Here is a 19,469-nt window from a genome sequence, read left to right on the forward strand (position 1 = left end):
TACTATTATTATTATATATATATTTTTTACCTTATTCATTCATGAAATACGACTCACATCAGTGGATGAGAGCAAATTAAATGAATTAACTCTGTAAATACACACGAGATTCATGTAAAATATTGCAGAAAAAGCTCACTGTAACTTCACGGTAATCTAGTTTTTGTTTAATACGGATTTACTTTTTCCTGAAATATAGGCAATAGGCTCGTGTATAAATTATCTGTCACCCAGTATCCAATATACTTGCGACATCTAGTGGTCCAGATTTTATTTCAGATTCAACCACACTGTGCTGAATTTTCAAACAAACAATCATTCAAACAGGGAAACGTGTAAAGCTTTCTCTTTATCAAAACTGAACACAAATCCAAAATAAACACCTAGAAACAGTATAAACTTTCAAATTGGTTCAAACACTAAAAAAAGCAGTACCACAAATACAAAAAAATGTGTCCACCTTGATTATGAAACACAAACACAAAGATTTCTTGTCTGATAAAATAGGATACAAAGCCAGGCCACTGACCTCCATACATCAATTCCAGACATCACATTTCCAACGATGCATTTAAACTACATTTATGAACATAAGAGGCCATAACTTAGTTGGTCCACTTAGGCAGAGTGGAGATCTGTGACTTACTACTGCAGAAATATTTGGCCTGTCATCTTGATTGAAAAGCAGTCTCAAAAACTTGTGTATATAAACTATGCAACAGTATTGGAACAACATTATGAATTTGGCTGTGAAAAATACTGCCACTATTGGAGTGTCATCACTTAGACGGAGGCTGACAGACAGTAAAACTTGCCATGACAGCTAAACGCACTTCTTCATTTCGCACACCAATCACTGCTGCAAAAAACAAAGCCATTTCTTTACTTAATGCCATGGTTATCCATTCTATTCATACCATAAAATAGTGTACCTAAGAAAATCATATTTCTGAACTAAAGGCAACTCTGAAAAACAAGTTCTTATTCAAACTCTAGAAACATTACAAAAAAATATTTTGGTGCATAGTTAAAGTCTTTACAGAATGAGCATTTTGATGCAGCAGCTTTACCCCTGAGTGTTTCTCATGAAATGAGGGACATACAATGATAATCAGACATATTTTATCTCAGAGTAAAATGTCAGTCTGAAAAAGTAAACTAACATCTGGTATGCAAATGTTGACTTGCAATTAAAAGTTAATAAATGGTTGGGAAAAATGTATTAGCATGTGAAAATGTTTTCACTGTAGTGACGTAAACCTGGTAATTTTTTGTAGACAATGGAAATGTTTGGGCACAAATAATAAATAGCTTGAGAAATAATCTCAAAAATCACATATTTGACTCAAATAGTCTCTGTACCAAATCCACAGAATAACATCAGCATGTGTGAGAGTAAATGAATGATAGAGCATGCCCTTCTTAGTCTTTTTTCTTAACTTGCTTGTGCATTCTGGGATTGGTACTTCAAAATCTCTAGTATTTTACGTTTTAACACTCAAACTGAGGATTCAATCTCTGGCTTGCTGGAACTGTTCCTTGGCATTGACTTTACAACACTGTGTTTCTCTACACTGTTATTGGACGCTGCCTCTGATTTAACAGAACTTGGGCCTGGCTCTTCATCATCCTCGTCTTCATCATCGTCAAGTGTATCAGGGTAGATGACTAGGATAGCCGCAGCGAGGAAAGCAAGAAAGGATCCTCCGGATGCCACCATAGGGATCACTCTCACTGTGCCAACCGCATCTACAACCGCACCGAGCGCCGACGCCACCAAGATCTGAGAGATGTAAACCTGACATGTCAGGATGGCACAGTCGATGCCAAAGCCTCGCCGTGAGTTGCCAGGGCTGTGATGAATGTACTATGACAATGTAAAAGAAAGATGATAGACACTCATTGAAAACACTGCGGCTGCAGGGGAAAATTTCTGTAACAAATCAAGTGCTACTGGCAGTGACAATTAATTCTGTAATAGCTTATATTCCAAATCTTTATCCATATATATATATATATATATATATATATATATATATATATATATATATATATATATATTCTACAAACGTTTGGGGTCAGATTTTTTGAATGTTTTTTAGCAAAGATCCATTAAAATGATCAAAAGTGACAGCAAAGAAACTAATAATTTGACAAAAGATTTCTATTTCAAATTTTTTACTTTTAAGCATTCTACTCAATGAATCCTGTAAAAAAAATTAAGCAATAATTTGACAAAAGATCAAGCAATAATTTGACAAAAGATTTCTATTTCAAATTTTTTACTTTTAAGCATTCTACTCAATGAATCCTGTAAAAAAAATTAAGCAGTTTAATGTTTTCAACATTGATGATAATAAGAACGGTTTCTGAGCACCAAATCAGCATATTAGAATGATTTCTGAAGGATCATGTGACACTGAAGACTGGAGTAATGATGCTGAAAATTCAGCTTTCGCATCACAGGAAAAACTTGTAGTTTAAAATATAACAAAATAGAAAATAGTTGTTTTAAATTGTTTTACTGTAATTTTGATCAAATAAATGCAGCTTTGGAGAGTATAAGAGACTTCTTTCAACAATATTTTTTAAAAATCTTAAAAAGATCATTCCAAACTTTTGACCAGTACTGTGTATATGTTATTGGTAACATCATATATTTGATAACAAGTTTACAAAATGATACAGACCTCTTTGATTTCATGGTACTGTCCCAGAAGGGCATAAGGGCAGTATGACATGCTCATGGAGATGATTCCCATGGTGCTTATCATCACCATAGCAACATATACATTTGGAAAGACGGACATGACAGCTGTTCCCACAGCAAAGGCTAGAGTCCCCAACATGTAGGTGATTTTTATGCTTAGGTCATAGTTGTTTAAGATCCTTTGGAGCACATCTGTAAAACATGTTTCTGATTATTTGGTTTGAATAATAATCAGAATGGACACCAACAAAGACAGGACAAAAAGTGTGACTATGAAACCATGTTCAAAAGTTTGGGGTTGGTCTTTTTTTGTGTGTGTTTTGAAATGTCATTTGCTCACCAAGGCTGCATTTATTTGATAGAAAATACAGTAAAAACAGCAATATTGTGAAATATTATATATATTTTTATTATTATATACCAACTTTCTATTTGAATATATTTTAAAATGCATTTTTTCCCCCTGTGATGGCAAAGCTGAATTTCCGGCATCATTACTCCAGTCTTAAGTGTCACATGATCCTTCATAAATCATTCAAATATGCTGGTTTGGTGGCTAAAAAACATTTCTTATTATCATCAATGTTGAAAACAGATGTGATGCTTAATATTTTTGTGCAATTCGCGATACATGTTTTTTAGAAGTCTAGAATATAGAAGGCTCAAAATAATTATGTCATTTGAAATAGAAAGGTTTGTAACAATTTTAAATTATTTACTGTCACTTTTGATCAAATGAATGCATCTTGCTGAATAAAACAATTAATTTTCTTTTTTGAAATGAAAAAAGTTACTGACCCCAAACTTTAGAACAGTAGTGTTACATAAGATATGTGACAAGTTAACGTTTCTCAATTTAAAAAAGACAACAATTTGAATCCTAAATTACAATCCTAAATCAAATCTTAAAATAAAACCAAGAAAATATACCAACATTCTGATTTTCATAAAGGGAATTGCAGATTCAAGACAAAATATATAAGGACAAACACACCCTAAAAAATCTGCTTATTCCACAACGTGGTCATGTGAGTGTCTAAATACAGAACTGAAACCTGATCACCCAACTTAAAAAAAAAAAAAATGCAATTAGCAATGTCCTAACCAAATACAACACATAAACGTAACACACACCTGAGCAGAGGGCAGCTGTAGCTGCGTAGATCACAAGACCCCAGCAGCCCATCTGCACACCTTTACTGTAGTTCTGCAGGGCAGTGGAGTTAGCAGCAGCCTGGTTTTGAAAAACATCAACAGGATATCCAGTAAAAGTATATATACAAATAAATTCAGTATTAGATACCATTAAATAGAGCCTGTATTAGATCAACACTAGATATAACAAAAGTAAATTGTATGTAGTGAAGACTTAGAGTGTTTTCAGAGATGTATATAATTTGCTTTGTTCAGAAACAGGGATTACAACTGTTACAAATTGTTGCAATTTCTACTTGGTTCAGTTCACTTTCACAAGGCAACATTTTTATTTAAAATTATGGATTTTTTTTTTAAAATTATTTTTTTTTTCTGAGTGCCTATACGAGTGCGATTGCCGTGTTCATATGCCTTAAACTAAACGAACCAAGTGAGAAAGCACGCCAGGTTCCGAAACAATGCTCCAAAAGAGCCAGATGTGAAAACACCCTCAAAGTATCACAATGTTGGCTTTTGGTAGGCTAATAATTTGGTATTTTGATTAAAATTGTGATTATTATAATTATTTTTACTTTATCTGGCAAATAAATTAAAGATTGAATTCTAATTTATTAATAGTTTTATACATTCATTTTATTTTTAATTTATGTAAAGGACCACTTTGGAGTTTTAATGTATGCTGTTGATTAAATGAAGTATGGGTTGGGTTATTGGTAAAATATTTGTGTAAATGTTTGTAACTTATTCAAATATTTTATATTTTGTATGTGCTTTAATGTTATTTGTATGTGATTGACCGGAAATTCGGTGCACCTGTAATATTTAAATTTGTCCCTTTGGTGGCATCGTAGTTTTGTGCAAGGGAAGATTTGCATTTTAAAGGTAGCTGACGGGTGTGAATGGCACGCAGCTCTGTTTTGAGCCTACATGGATTTTATCTGAGATTTTGTGTTTTATTCATGAAATTGACACCGGTTTCATGACGGAAGAAAGGACTATCGTATATTGTTTTGCATTCCTTGGTGAGCGCAGCGAGGTACGATATGTTTTCATTCATAGATAATTCATAATATTGTTTGCACATATGTATGGTTTATTTTGCTGTGTAATTAATGTTTTGTCACCCTAAATGTTTTCTTACGCAATGACGTTTGTAGACGTGAAAGCAAGTGTGTGAAATGTTTGCTGTATGTATGTTTCAATACAGTTTTCACGGTGCTAAGGTGATGGACTAAAAGTTGAATGTCATGCTGGTTTGGCGAACTAAATAAAGGACACCTTATGCATCAGTCGAGACTCTCGTTTTTGGATCCAAGGGCTGCAACAATTTATATTTACAGAAACTATAATTAAAGGACCGGATAAATAACTCTTCTTACAGTCGGGTCTCCTTCAAAGATAACCTGGCCCATGAAGTCCGTGTAGAACCCAACCTGTGCGATCATGGAGAACCAGGTGAGCAGGTGACATACACACAGACGCCACAGCTGGGGCGGCATCTTCAGCATGGACAACCAGAGTAGTTTGACCGTCGTACCACCATCTCCATCCTCGCTTTCTTCGTCTTCCTCAATTCTGCGGGATGCAGAGATATTACTTGGTTGCAACTTCTTCCTCTCGTGACGTCTAGGTATTTGGTCGATGTCATTCAGGCTTTGTGAAGATTTGATTGGCCTGGCCATGTTGCCGTAGCGGCGTCGCCATTGAAAGCCCACACGTCCGTGATAAGAGAAAGTGAAGGAGGGCTGGCGGTAGAAGGAAGGGTGGCGGCGGCGCACTGGGCCGCCGGATGGTCGTAAACCAACTTTGCCTGTTTGATTAGTGCCATTCGCTGCTCCATTGATTGGATTGTCATTTACAGTATTGGCAGCTCCACAGATGTGTTCCCCATTGCCTTCACACTTCTGTAAGGGGTTGTCAATGCACTGACCTAGCTGGCTGCTCTTGTGACAATCCACTGTCGTTCCATGATCTTGTAAACCCTGAAAGTCCTGGAATAAATTTGGTTCGATGTCCGAAAGAAACTGCCCATCACGATCCAAGTCTGGGTCAAGCTCTATGGTAGAATCTGGCATGGCTAAAACTGAGTCACTTTTACATCGCACCAATTCGATGTTTAGAAAATCAGTTGAAACATCACGATCAGACCGATCATCTTCGTGGCCTGAAAATGGCTCCTCCTCAGGTATAAGTTCTAGTTGAGGCAAGAGGCGAGTGGATGGAAAGCTTCCATAGAGCTGGACAGAAGGTGGCCTTTCTTCATCCTCATCCTTCAATACCCCTGGCTGGTTGGGGTTATATAGATGCTCCTTGATGCTGAAAAGATGAAGCGTCGCAGAAATGATAAAGATGATGGCAGCAAAGAAAAAGAGGACCTGCTCTTGGGCCTTAAAAGCTCGACCCAGAAAGGTATTGGTCCAGTCCACCCCTCCAAGCACGTAACCTACAGCCCCTCCCAGCCCTGAAAGACAGGAATTACATCACTTTAAACCACCATAAACAGAATATACAACATCAATGCAGCCTTCAAGGCTAAATATCTTATATGACTAAAATATAATCACCATCCAGTTTTTTTTAATGTTTTTGAAAAAAAAGTATATTATGCTTAGTTGCTCACCGAGTCTGTATTTATTTGATCAAAAATACAGTAAAACAGTGATATTGTGAAATTATTACAGTTTAAACGACTGTTTTTATTTTAATATATTGTGTATATATAATGTCATTTTTTCCTGTGATGGCAAAGCTGAATTTTCAGCAACCGTCTTCAGTGTCACACGATCCTTCAGAAATCATTCTAATATGCTGCTCAGGAAACATTTCATATTATATTAAATGTTGAAAACCTTTAAATATTTTTGTGAGAACTATTCTTTTATAAGGATTCTTTGATAAATTAGATAGTTTAAAAATATTTATTTGAAATGGAAATAATTTGTAACCTTACAAATGTCTTTACTGTTACGTGTGCTCATTTACTGAATAAAAGTATTCATTTATTTTCTTTTATTATGTACTGACCAGAACACTAATTCTGATTAGATCTTCACCAGCGAGTAATTATCTAATAAAACATGACTCTTTTTTATTGAGTTGAGATGGTTTAAGTCTGATGCTAAAGAACAGAGAATCTCTATTCCAGTTCCCTCCCAGTCCCAAAATATATACCTGCTGAGAAAGCATGTATATTTAGAGCCATGTCCTGTTCCTCAGTATCAGCCACATCCAGGAGGTAGGCTCTGATTGGTCCGTCCAAAGCATCAGCACAGAAGTCCAGAACCACCACACCAACAATAGTCAGCACGATCCCAACCAGTTGATTACCGGGGACGTCACCCAGAGACAGACCTGTTTGAGAGACAGATTAAAATAAACTGTAAGGTCAAATCAATTTTTTAAATATTTTTTTTAGTATATAGTCATAGGACTAATGGGACTTAAATAACAGTGGCATGCAACTATGTGCATGAACAATATTATACAATTAGTTTTAAATAATATATAAATATATAAAATAGCAGTAATTACCTATAAGAGATCCATTGAGAAATAAGGCAACTCCTAATAATAATCCTACACACAGCACCAAAATGAAGGGTCTCCTCCGACCCCATTTCAAAGTGCAGCGGTCACTTGCTGAGCCAATCAGAGGGGTGAAAATTAAACCCAAAATAGGGCTGAGAAACCAGGTTAAGCTGTAATACTGCTCTGGGAGACCTGAAAGCAGAAAAGGACCATGATCAATACAATTCCAAGGTTCAGGCAGATCAAAAAATTTTAATAACCAGTTTGCTGAAATGTACCAATATGGCAGAAACTCTCATCATTTGAAACAGATGACTAGGCGAGTTTCAATATGTCTGCAGTTCATTAACCGGCCATTTACAACACTATAAACCTTTCACACAATCGATCCAATACTGTGTCATAGTAATGAAGCAACCACATTGCTTCTGACAATAAAACTATTATCAAATGGGATGACTCAGAGTAAATAAAAAGGGCGTGGGAAAAGTATTTGACTTGATTTGAAGGTAATGGCTCATGGCAACTTGTTTTAACAATAACAGCTGTAGGAATTTTCCATGAGTCGAACATTTTTTAGTCTGGCAAGCAGAACTCGTGCCAGGACTGATGACATACTAAAATCCAAACACTTGATTACTCAAGTGAAACTTAAACAACTTACTTTTTCAAGAAGTCCACATATGCGAAAAGTACATATCATGTGTGAAATGGGATGCAGACTGAGAATGTGAGAACAGAAAGTGCAGACAACAGACACGTCACATGTCAAATCATAACTCTTCAGCTTTAAAGATGAACAACAATCTACTCAACTACATTCAAACCTCTACAGATCAGGATAAGGTGCAGTATGAAGTAATCAGTCTGTATTATAAAGCAATGACACTGACAACTCTCAAGGGTCAGAACTTAAAATAGATGGTTTTGTCAATACCCAGTGCATTTAATCCATCACCGGAGAGGATTTTATCCTTTTTTACACTAAAAACAGACTCTGGTTGATTGTCTATTAAACCACGCTCAATATTTCAATTATTTTACCTATTTTCATCAAGTAGGCTATTTGAGATTTTAAGGGATGCATATATTTTGCATCAAAGTGCACATTAAAGGGACAATTACAGAGTGATTTAGGCTACAATATTCTAAATCTTCTGGGAAAATGGCCTTTTAGAGTTTAATGGATTATGTTCAGTATATTTTCAGCTGTTAAATCTACTAAAACTGCTTTTGGTACGAGATCAGAGGGCCTTTAGAGCAATTCAAACCTTTAGTAATATTAACCCTTCAGTTTCCTGAGAGGATCTGTTGACATTGATCTTATGGACGGAAAACCAAGAGAAAGACAAATGCGCACACTCACACATTCTCTGAATTCCATGCCTACCTCATCCATTTTTGAAAGCTTACTGTGGAAACAAGCATTCCTTCATCTTATTACTATGACACAGGGTTGGCATTGACACAATAGGGAACCCTTACCAAAACCAAAGGAATGTCCCTGTTCAATGATTATGAATAGAGGTCTTAATCCTAGAATAATTAAAAACACTAAATAACCCATTAACCCTCTATCTATCGACCTTATTTTGCAACATGGAAGTAAGCTATCTTCTGTGAATGTGCAAGATCTCTAATTCATTAGTGATTAAATAATTAGAAGAATAACATATCGCAGCAAATAGTAAAACTATGCACAACAAATCAGTGTGTTTATAATTACGACAATACATTAAAATAATATTATAAGACATATCAGTTTGCAATATCGAGCAGCATTAACAAGCTGTTTTGTACAGCTAAAAATAACAGGAAGCAAATGACACCAGACGCCATGACTCTTTCAATTTAAAAGGTACAAAAATAAGGTGGATACAAAGTGCAGACCTGATATTGCAAAATGGCCTTTTTTAAAACGGTTGATTACTAACCTAGCTGCAACAGCACAGGAGTGACCAGCGCTGTTTCCATGGCGTAGCAGAACTCCCTCCCAAACATGACGGCACCGTGCATGACCCATAACCGCTTGGGGATGTGGTTTACAGAATCCTCACTGGCCGAGTCCTCTGACATCTCCACTTCCTTCTCCATGTTTTGCCCACCATTTGGATCCTTCTCTTGCATGACTGCCAGGTCCAGCACTGGAATGGACTCTGTGACAGCGTTCTTGGGTGCCATGCTGGTCTGCATATACGATGCTGGTGTGGGGTCTTGATCCAGATTCCTGTGGTACTTACCCCTCACAAGTACAGACTCTATTTTGCTTAAGGCCTCCAAGTTGATCTTTCATAATCCACAGCAGTTTTCTTATTATAAAACACTAACCCGTAGTCAACGGAGAGGTCATGTTGTTCCATATATTTTAGTGAGAGGTCTACCAACCGTTGTAATGAAAACCAGTCAATATAGAACTTTGTTGGTGTAATTCACAAGTCATGTTTTCTTGAAAGGAAAAAGGGAAAAGGGGGAGGGCATGGAGAGCAGAACAGGTGGATGTTCCTCTGTGTGCCTCCATGGAATTACTTATTAATCTAGAGGAGAAGGAGATAGAGAGAGAGAGAGACTTTTTGACTTTATGAATATGAGAATATGAGAGAGAGAGAGAGAGAGAGAGAGAGAGAGAGAGAGAGAGAGAGAGAGAGAGAGAGAGAGAGAGAGAGAGAGAGAGAGAGAGAGAGAGAGAGAAATCTTGGAATTAAAACCTGATATCCAGAAAGACAAAAAATGTTAGAGAAAAACAAGATGGGAACAAACCTTGCATTATTACAGTAAACATAGTTTTACCAAAAGCATGACATATTTGGCATATCTTTAATCCCTAGAGAAAGGCAGATCAAATAATAAAGTGACTAAAATAGAGAATCTGAAAAGATAGTAGAATGCTGATACTTAGCCTATTCCTTATAGAACATTTTAAAGCCTTAAAGGGATTGTTCACCCAAAAATGAAAAATTCTGTCATAATTTACTCACTCTCAAGTTGTTCCAAACCTGTAAGAATGTCTTTCTTCTGCTGAACACAAAAGAAGATATTCTGAAGAAAATGGGTAACCAAACAGTTGATGGACCCCAATGACTTTCAATGTATGGAAAAAAAAAACACACAATGGAAGTCAATGGGGTCCCATAAGCTGGTTACTGGCATTCTTCTAAATATCTTCTTTTAGAAGATCCTTCTAGAAGAAAGAAATTCATACAGGTGCTTAAGATCATTCATACATTTTGGGGAGAATCCCTTTAACTGAAAGTACAAAAACAACACCTGCTTTTGCACATTTAAAACAATTTAGACTATTACACTTCATAAAATGATGCATTTTATATACACAAATTATATATATGAAAACATACATATTTGTAAATTATTTTAAAATGTAAATTTCTTTATTGGTGCCCCAAACCTCAGGTTTAATATTTTAAAGACTTTTTTTAAACAAAATAACAATAATATATAGAGATTAAATGTACAATAAACTTAATACGTGCCATCTTTTGTGGATTCACCAATAATACTAGAAAGGTATTAATCCAAGCACAAGCTCTAAAACAATGTTTAAAAAAGTTGTTACCTAGTAGGCTATAAACACATATGCAAAAATAATATATATTTTTAAGTTTATTTATACCTTCTACAGTGCTATGGTAAAGGCAGCAAGTGTGTAAAGTTCCAAAGGTCATTTTAATTGAGTTAGCATTACACAATCCTGGTTCACCAAGTTGCTGTAGAGCTATAAATTATAATAGTACATGTGCCAGTACTAAAATCATTTACATAAGATTTAAAAAAAAATTGGTGGATGAGCAGCTGATATGATAAATCCATTCGGTAAAACTGTATGCTCAATGTATATTTGTAATGTTATTTTAATATTCAGTTCCTAATTTGTTTAGTAAATAATTTTCCTATACAGTTTAAACTATTTATATTTACTTGTTTCAAAAAATATATAGGCTAACTTTACAGTACAGGATTACATACGTGAAACTATAGCCTAATTCATTGCCGTATCTGTTACAAATTTGGTTACAAGACCCGTGAACATGTCCCACATGTAATAATCAAAATCATATCCTACCCCGTTCCTCAAGTAGCACGTGTTTCATTTGATGCCCAAATCCCTTTAACCCAGAAATATTGTCTCAGAAAGTGAAGTAGGCATACACCAGAAGAGCTACAGAACAAACACATACAGTGACAGAGCTAAAAAAGATATGTCACTAGTTTTAATTGCTGACAACACGAGACTCTCGTGATAACTGCCCGCCCCCTGTGCACTGTACTGATAAGGCTACGCTACACCCATACGCTTTTGGCAGGTAACATTCACCCCACTGAACCCAGATCTGCTGTGACAAGTGTCAGGTGTGCGAATGGACACGCGTGTCAGAGACTGACATGACATTGTTTTATAAGGAGGACAATGCATGACGACATGGCGGAGAGGAGCCTTGCGCTGAATCACGTGCAGTCACAGTGCAAACCTTTTAAAAAGCCTGTGATGGAGCTCAGATCATGCCTAAACATGTACGGTTTCCTGTTTGTTATTGGAAATAAGCCTGGAAACCTAACATTAAACCAACCCAGTCAATTTCAGTTAACAACGTGAGATATCAATGTTAGACACATAAACAACCTTGCTGGCTGAAATAAACGCTACAAACGACCACCAGACCAACCCCCCCCGTTGCCTATGATTTTTTTCCTGGATGCAAAGGATTGCCAGATCATCCGACTGTTGCATACAATGATTTGTGTAGTGTTGTCGATGTTTTATAACTTACACCAACCAATCATGGAACTAACTTTATTTCCTGTGAGGGTAAAGTGATCTGACTGGGAATGAGCGAACTGAGTTTCAATTAATATGTATTTGGGATTTCGCTGAACTTTATATGTATCATCAGTCTGATTGATTCATACAGTCTGTTAGCCCGGACTGCTAGCCTGCTAAATTAACTTGCTTCTACAGTAAATTTAGAGGATACCTTCACCTTCCGAGCGGTTCGACTCATAAGACATCTTCATTTATTGATAGAGAAAGAATCTAAGCATCCACATAATTGAATGGAGTAAGATGTTAAAGAGAAAAATGTACCTGCTCTCAGGTCGCGGCTGTCTACTGCATCTTTTGTCTGCTCGAGGTTGCCAGTCGTCACGCTCTAGGCTACAAATCCCCCTCGTCCGACTCAAGAATGATGTAATCTCGCTGATTGCTGTCAAAATCTGTTAACTAAAATTCATGTCATGTCATTCATCACTTATGTCATTCCGATTTAATAATGTCATAAACACAAAACTGATGTCTCTTAAAGTGGTATTTGATAATAAAATACTATTGCAACAAAATAAGGCAGATTGACAACCTTGACATATTAGATACGTGTTATTCTAAATTTTTTAATAAAGTACTATTTACTGCAATTAGTCCAACTTGAATTGCTTAAAAAACTATTCAAACATTGATTTATATAAAATTTCATCCCTTTTTTCTTCTGGACTTCAGATCTGTGGTTAACATTACGTGAAAGAATAGTTTTATTTATTCATTAAAATCCCTGATACTCTCATTTGGCCTAAAGCATCAAACAAAAATGTTAACACTATGATTTTGCTGCTAAGTATCACATCTAGTTATTATTTGATTTTTTTTTACAGAATTTCTAAAAAGGATTTTATGAGACAAAACATTTCTTTTTTAATATTAATGCATTTATTATGGATATTTTCAGTCTGGGGTCCAACAGGGAGCCACAAGGTTGGGTCCATGTAAAATTTAAAAGTAAAAAACAAATAATGTTACTCTGCATGTATACACTACAGTTCAAAAGTTTGGGGTCCGTTTTAAAGAAATTAATAATTTTATTAATCAAGAACACATTAATTTGACCAAAAGTTCTAAATAGAAAAATATATATTTCAAATAAACGCTGTTCTTCTGAACTTTCTATTAATCAAAGAATCCTGAAAAAAAAATATTAATCAGCACAGCTGTTTTCAACGTTTATAATAACAAATGTTTTGTTGAACACCAAATCAGCATATTGGATTGATTTCTGAAGGATTGTGTGATACTCAAGATGTAATGATGCTGAAAATTCAGCGTTTCCATCCCAATAATAAATTACATTTGAAAATATATCAAAACAGAAAACAGTTATTTTAAATTGTAATAACATTTCACCATATTTTAATGTTTATTTGATCAAATCAAGAGACTTATTTTACAAGCAATAACAAAAATGTATCGACCCAAAACGTTTGAACGATAGTACACTCTAATAGTGGTCAGAAAAAAGATTCAGTAGATATAAATACAATATTTTCTAGATAATGTTTTAATAATTTGGCTTCAGTACAGTTACAATATGACAGCCAATAATATAAACCTTCATGTGTCTTCAAAAGCACGTTGCATACAGATGTATACATACAGTATACGTCTGCCTTTTAAGGGGTCCCTCACAAGGAGTCCATCATATTTGGGGGTCCTTGGCATCAACATTTTTAAAACCCCTGCTCTAAAACACTACAAGTTAAAAAATGGTGTGGCGTATTATGTTGGCATCGCTGCAGTTGTTGTAGTTAAAAACAATGTCACATGTGAAATGAAATGCAAGCTCATAAAATCAATACATTACGTATTTACAGTACACAGAGAAACAAAGTCTCAGCCTGTGGTTTCAGTAGCACATCATTGCAGTACATGAGATCCAGGGGGCGGAGTTGCATCCAGATTTTAGGGGTGGAGATGGGTAGGATTAGGGGTGGGTTTAGGGATCAGGGGGTGGAGATAGGTAGGTTTAGGGGTGGGGTTAGGGATCAGGGGGCGGAGATGGGTAGGTTTAGGTATGTAAGGTGGGAGGAGTTGGATCTGGATCCAACTCCTCACCTTGGATTTCACGTTCTGCAGTGAGGACCATCTCTGTGGTTTTGCCTTAGTATATGACATGGTAATTGCAACCATCTGAATACTGTACAGGACACATGTACAGGTTCTTCATTATGCAGGTTGGCTTCCCTGCTGGACAGGGCTCATGTTTATCCTTATACTTTTATCTATAGTATTCACTGTGCCTGAAGCCTTTGAGCTCTTCTGCATGCTGATAATATCTCCACTCGTCTGCTCTCTTTCTATCTTCCTCAAAAATCTCTTCATGGTAGACTGAAAGTTAGTGGTGACGAAACAGTAGACCACAGGATCCAGGCAGCTGTTTAAGCTGCTGAGGGTGACGGTCACATGGTACACAACCACATGATGAGGCAGATCAGGATGGAAGTAAAACAGAACTTGACGGATGTGAAACGGTGTGAAGCAGACGGTGAAGATCACCAGCACGGTCGACAGCAGCTGTACGGCTTTCATGCGTCTGTCGCGGCTCTGCTGCATCAGAACCGGGCTGGAAAGGGCGTACATGATTCGAATAGTAAACACTACGATGATCACCATTGGGAGGAAGAACTCGAATACGGTCAGCGCGAAAAGTTTGGACAGGCAGCAGCCTGAGTGCTTGATGGCCGTCGTGAGAAGCGAGTAGGTCACGATGATGGCGAAGAGCCAAATGCACATGCACACTGCTTTGGCCACACCAGGGTTCCTCCACTTCCGCGAGGCCTCAGCCTGAACGATGGCTAGGTAGCGATCCACGCAGATGCTGGTGAGGAAGAGGATGCTACAGTACATGTTGACGAAGTAGCTGAATATGTGCATGTAGGAACAGTTGAGGCACTTGCCTCCACTGTAGTACAATATGATACGAGTGGGGAGGGAAAGGTTAACCAACAAATCTGTCACAACCAGGTTAATGGTGTAGATGACTGATGTAGTCTTCGGCTTGGTCCTGATGCAGAAAACATACAAAGCCAGACTGTTTAGGGTCATCCCTACCATAAAGATAAGTGTGTTGATGACCACCAAGGCTATCCACAGGCTGTAAAAGTCATTATAGAGACCCTCATCCAAGTGGGCCAGTCTGTGTAAATAAGGTTCACGGTATGGAGGAGAAGTATTGGTTGTTAGGGTAGGAGTCGATGTTGATGCGAGGTTCAGATTCGATGAAACCTCTGTAAGGGTCATCTTTGTGGTTTGGGGGCTGGATCTGCCCAAAAACACAAAGAGAAAGGAAAATCTGAAATTACAAAAGATGCAATTTTTTAAAGTTATTGATTTGTAGTTTCTAAGAAAAATGGTAGAATGGTAGTTTTTGACTAATTGAAAAATGTGAACTAATTTGCTAAAACTTTATAAAAACTTTTATCAATAAATCATTAACAAACATAATATAATGATTAATGGATCATTATACACCACCCGGCAAAAAAAAAAGAAAAAAAAGGGTCGCTGTTTGGGTTTAAATAGGCTACTGGTTAAGAGTATATGACTAGATCATTATTGCAGGGATTATTATGTTTCTAGCATGCTACTTGTTTGGCAAGCAGCTATTTCTAACCCTAATTGATGGAGTGTGTAACTTCTTAATTTCTTAAACAACCGTGTAGGATAGACACATAATGGCCATATTCCAGGAATACAATGTAAAGATTAATCAGGCTCAAACTGTGAAAGAATGGTTGGGATGGGTCATGAAGAACCATTTTCACACCTGAATTGGCATCTCAGAGTCCAGACCTTAATTCATTGAAAGTTTTGTGCTGGAGTAGACTTTACAGAGTCGTTGACTCTTCCATTGTCAATACAAGATCTTGACCAAAAATGTATGCACCTGATGGAATAAACATAACAACATTTATTTCCATCAAGAGGTGCATCAACTTTCGAATGACCAGGCAACATATTATATTATAATTATATTGTATTATATTATATTATATTGTATTATATTATATTATATTATATTATATTATATTATATTATATTATATTATATTATATTAATGTTAAACAGGCCCTAACACAGTCCCCTGCAGGACACCCTGCCGTACCAATGTTGGTTTGCATTTATTTTTCCCCAAACTGGAAATGATCAGTGAGATAGGATTTAAACCAATCAAACACAACGACAGAGATGTCTAACCACCCACACATCCTTTCAAGGAGGATGTAGCGACATACAGAGTCAAAAGCAGCACTAATGTCTAACAAAACTAAAATGCTGCTAGCACCCATGTCAGCACAAGTGAGAATCTCAGTGCAGATAATAAATAATTAAAAATGTATAAATAAAGAAACAAATGAAATAAATAAATAGAAGTTGAGGTGCAGCACAATATGTACTAAAATGTAAGTAAATAAAAAATAAATATTTTTTATTAATAATAAGACTGTAAGATTGTAACTTTTTAGGACTACAATAGTTCAGTGCTCAGATGGGTATTTCGTTTTTTAAAAGTTAGTTAATTTATATATTTTAAAACAACAAGTCATTCTTGCATCTACCAGCTAATTTAGTATAATATAAAACATGTATTGTTGCAAACTTTCTCCTGTATATACAGTATATACTCTTGCAGTAGACAGTATGCTATATAATATAGTTGGCTATTTCAAACATACTGTCAGTTTCTTTGGTCATGTTTTACCTAGGTTTGGTATGTAAGTACATACAAATAATTGACAGTTTTAAGACTGCGTGTGTCTACATCTCAAACCCATGTCACATGGTATGTGGCATAATGGAAAATTGCCTGCAAAAACAAATATGCTCTCCTTCCATCGCAGGAAGAATGAGCCCGATAAACAAACAGCCTGGAAGCCTCTGACGAAGAGGTGCCTACGGTCTGGCATAGTTCAGATGGTGTTCAGAATGAGATGTGTTTACAATTAAGACTAATGGGAAGGATTTGTTTGGATACTGAGATTCGTGGGAATAGACATATATCCCACTATTACGCAAATTAATTCTGAGCAGCATCTAAAGGCATCAGACTTCTGACTCTTTTGCATGTTTATTTACTTGGGCCTCTGCTCAATTTACATCTTAATTGAAAAGACAGAACAATATACAATATTTATTGAACAAAATTGTTTAGATATCAGATACTAAACTCCAGAGAATGAATTTAAATATTTGAACAACGTCAAGCACTGTTGCATAATTGAAATTAAGCTACTCTCCTCTAAAATTGATAACTTTTGACTTTTTTCTTTAAAACACTGATTTTATGTCAGTTTCACACTGACAGTAAAACATACCTGAAAGTATAAAAGAGGCAATCAACTGTTTATGAAAGAGGTGGTGACCCTATTCCTTCTTTCTAGAAAGTATATTGGCTAATCGTCATCGAAAAGCAGACTCTCAGATATAAAGGGGGAATGCCATTCTCCAAGACAACAACAAAACTAATGGCCCTTTCTGAGAGACAGTGATGCATTAATGCTGTCCAAATAAATATCTCTGTATGAGCCACTGTCAGAGCTTTTGATATAAGCTGGTTGTTTTTGGCTTGAGGTTGATCCCTCGTTATAGCAAAATAGAGCTTCAGCACATTAAATTGTGACTAAAGAACATGTACAAGTTTTTGGAACATTTGGGGAAAATCCATCAAAACCTACACATTATTAGAAAATAAAATGTAATATATATATATATATATATATTTATATATTAACAAAATTTTACAGTTTTATAAACAAAGTGCCTATTACTTATAATATAATGCATCTAAATAAAAACTTTTTTTATCTTATATATATAAACTGCACTGTACTAAACTGTCTCCATACTACACATTTACAATGTTTTTTATTATGATTCTTGATATTTTTTCACATTTCTTAGCCCATTCTACCTCTTAATGCCACTTTCACTGTTATGGTCACTACCTCAATCTGTATAACGCACCTTCTGTGTTAATACTTTTTCATTTGGACCTTGTATTATATTCAGACAATTGTATTGAGCTGGTCTCTGCTTCCACACCTCATAAGTTTGCACTTCACAAAACACATTTATTGTATGTATGTATGTATGTATATATATATATATATATAACAAAACTAAATATATATATATATATATATATATATATATATATATATATATATATATATATATATATATATATATTTACATTTATATACATTTGGCTATTTGCACTTCTGGTTAGATGCTAACTAACTTTAATCATCTAAATTGTATAACCATATTTTTAAATGGCGAAGTAGATTTATTAAACTGGTGATTAATTATCTTCTCACTTAAAAGAACTGTTCACACACACAATATTTAAGATTAAAAAAATCAAAGTTGGCATTGCAAACAATGGCATGGCATGACAATTTTGTATTAATAAAAGCACAACAATAATTTGCATCACTGCACATAATCACACACATCACACAGTCATTGCTTACCTGCACATATAGAAGGATGAGAAGTTGATCTGGAGTGTGAAACAGAAATGTTGTAATGAAGGCCACAGAACTGACACTCAAATTAGACCATAAAGGACACCCTGAACCTCTTAAAGAACCTTAAATGATGAAATCAAATCCCTTGTGCTAAAAACACGTTGAACTTCTTCACCTTGAAGGGGCAAAAAGGAGAATATCTCTCCACCTTGTCTGTGCTGCATGTCTCTTTTTCTGTCCCTCTCTGTTTCACTCTTGTTGTTTCTTTCCCTCCCTTCATCCTCTGGCTCACAGGAAGTTCGAGTTAGTTTGGATAAACCCTGACATTACAAACAGTGGATTCTGGGATATGATTGTTTGGTTTACTGAAATAAAATTCAACATACATTAAATACAATGTTACGATTATTTGAATGAATATGTAGCCTTAAATTTTACAGTAGCACTGGGGCTGGAAAAACAATAAATACTGCATATAATGAAAAGTTCTAAGTTGATAAACTTGTATAAAATGTTATAAACTGCACAAGTCCTCTTAAAGATTTTTTTAAGGTGTCAGAATGCCAGCAAGATCGCTAAAATAAAAGAACAGGATGTATTAATACTGCTGGACATGTCGACACTTTTTCCACATTTCCTGTCTGGAAACACATCCATCACCATCTGCCAGGTCTCTGTCCTGATGTTTCCGAAATTTTTCCACCTAAAGATATGAAGTCTGTAAGCTGAGTTCAAATGTGACTGAGAGTTAGTTTAAATAATTGGA

At 35.8% G+C, this 19,469-nt stretch overlaps 2 protein-coding genes across 11 annotated transcripts; both read right to left on the reverse strand.

Moving 5' to 3' along the window:
• Window positions 1-256: 256 nt before the first annotated feature.
• Window positions 257-12,564, reverse strand: slc45a4b (solute carrier family 45 member 4b). Of its 9 annotated transcripts, XM_077215655.1 has the most exons (10): window positions 12,492-12,551; window positions 11,472-11,567; window positions 10,369-10,571; window positions 9,328-9,927; window positions 7,397-7,585; window positions 7,037-7,216; window positions 5,245-6,326; window positions 3,845-3,944; window positions 2,691-2,902; window positions 331-1,867 (listed from the first exon to the last, which is right to left on the reverse strand). In XM_077215655.1, exons 4-10 carry the CDS (start codon window positions 9,584-9,586, stop codon window positions 1,499-1,501), a joined length of 2,391 nt encoding a protein of 796 aa, XP_077071770.1. In that variant the 5' UTR covers window positions 9,587-9,927; window positions 10,369-10,571; window positions 11,472-11,567; window positions 12,492-12,551; the 3' UTR covers window positions 331-1,498. The 9 variants fall into 9 exon arrangements, with proteins under 9 accessions (XP_077071823.1, XP_077071812.1, XP_077071770.1 ...); XM_077215690.1 differs by lacking the exon at window positions 10,369-10,571 and having other exon boundaries at window positions 12,492-12,552; XM_077215666.1 differs by lacking the exon at window positions 10,369-10,571 and having other exon boundaries at window positions 11,472-11,514; window positions 12,492-12,543.
• Window positions 12,565-13,083: 519 nt separating this feature from the next.
• gpr20 (G protein-coupled receptor 20) lies at window positions 13,084-18,992 on the reverse strand. Of its 2 annotated transcripts, XR_013195407.1 has the most exons (3): window positions 18,707-18,992; window positions 14,311-15,492; window positions 13,716-14,060 (listed from the first exon to the last, which is right to left on the reverse strand). XR_013195407.1 is itself a non-coding variant. In XM_077205081.1 (2 exons), the coding sequence occupies exons 1-2, from the start codon at window positions 18,712-18,714 to the stop codon at window positions 14,397-14,399; spliced, it is 1,104 nt and encodes a 367-aa protein (XP_077061196.1). In that variant the 5' UTR covers window positions 18,715-18,992; the 3' UTR covers window positions 13,084-14,396. The 2 variants fall into 2 exon arrangements, 1 of the variants encoding a protein (XP_077061196.1); XM_077205081.1 differs by having other exon boundaries at window positions 13,084-15,492.
• Between the last annotated feature and the right edge of the window lie 477 nt (window positions 18,993-19,469).

The sequence above is a fragment of the Siphateles boraxobius genome, unplaced genomic scaffold, assembly GCF_051911475.1.
Source record: "Siphateles boraxobius isolate OS27281-9 unplaced genomic scaffold, OSU_SipBor_1 12, whole genome shotgun sequence".
Taxonomy (NCBI): domain Eukaryota; kingdom Metazoa; phylum Chordata; class Actinopteri; order Cypriniformes; family Leuciscidae; genus Siphateles; species Siphateles boraxobius.

What these genes read in the sequence shown, in the direction of transcription:
- slc45a4b (XM_077215684.1), bottom strand. Translation starts at nt 9,586, where the DNA reads ATGCAGACCAGCATGGCACCCAAGAACGCTGTCACAGAGTCCATTCCA. An exon ending in TATACATGCTTTCTCAGCAG is followed by an intron (nt 6,327 to 7,036) that starts GTATATATTTTG and finishes CCTGTCTTTCAG; the next exon opens with GGCTGGGAGGGGCTGTAGGT. An exon ending in AGTACCATGAAATCAAAGAG is followed by an intron (nt 1,868 to 2,690) that starts GTCTGTATCATT and finishes ACATTGTCATAG; the next exon opens with TACATTCATCACAGCCCTGG.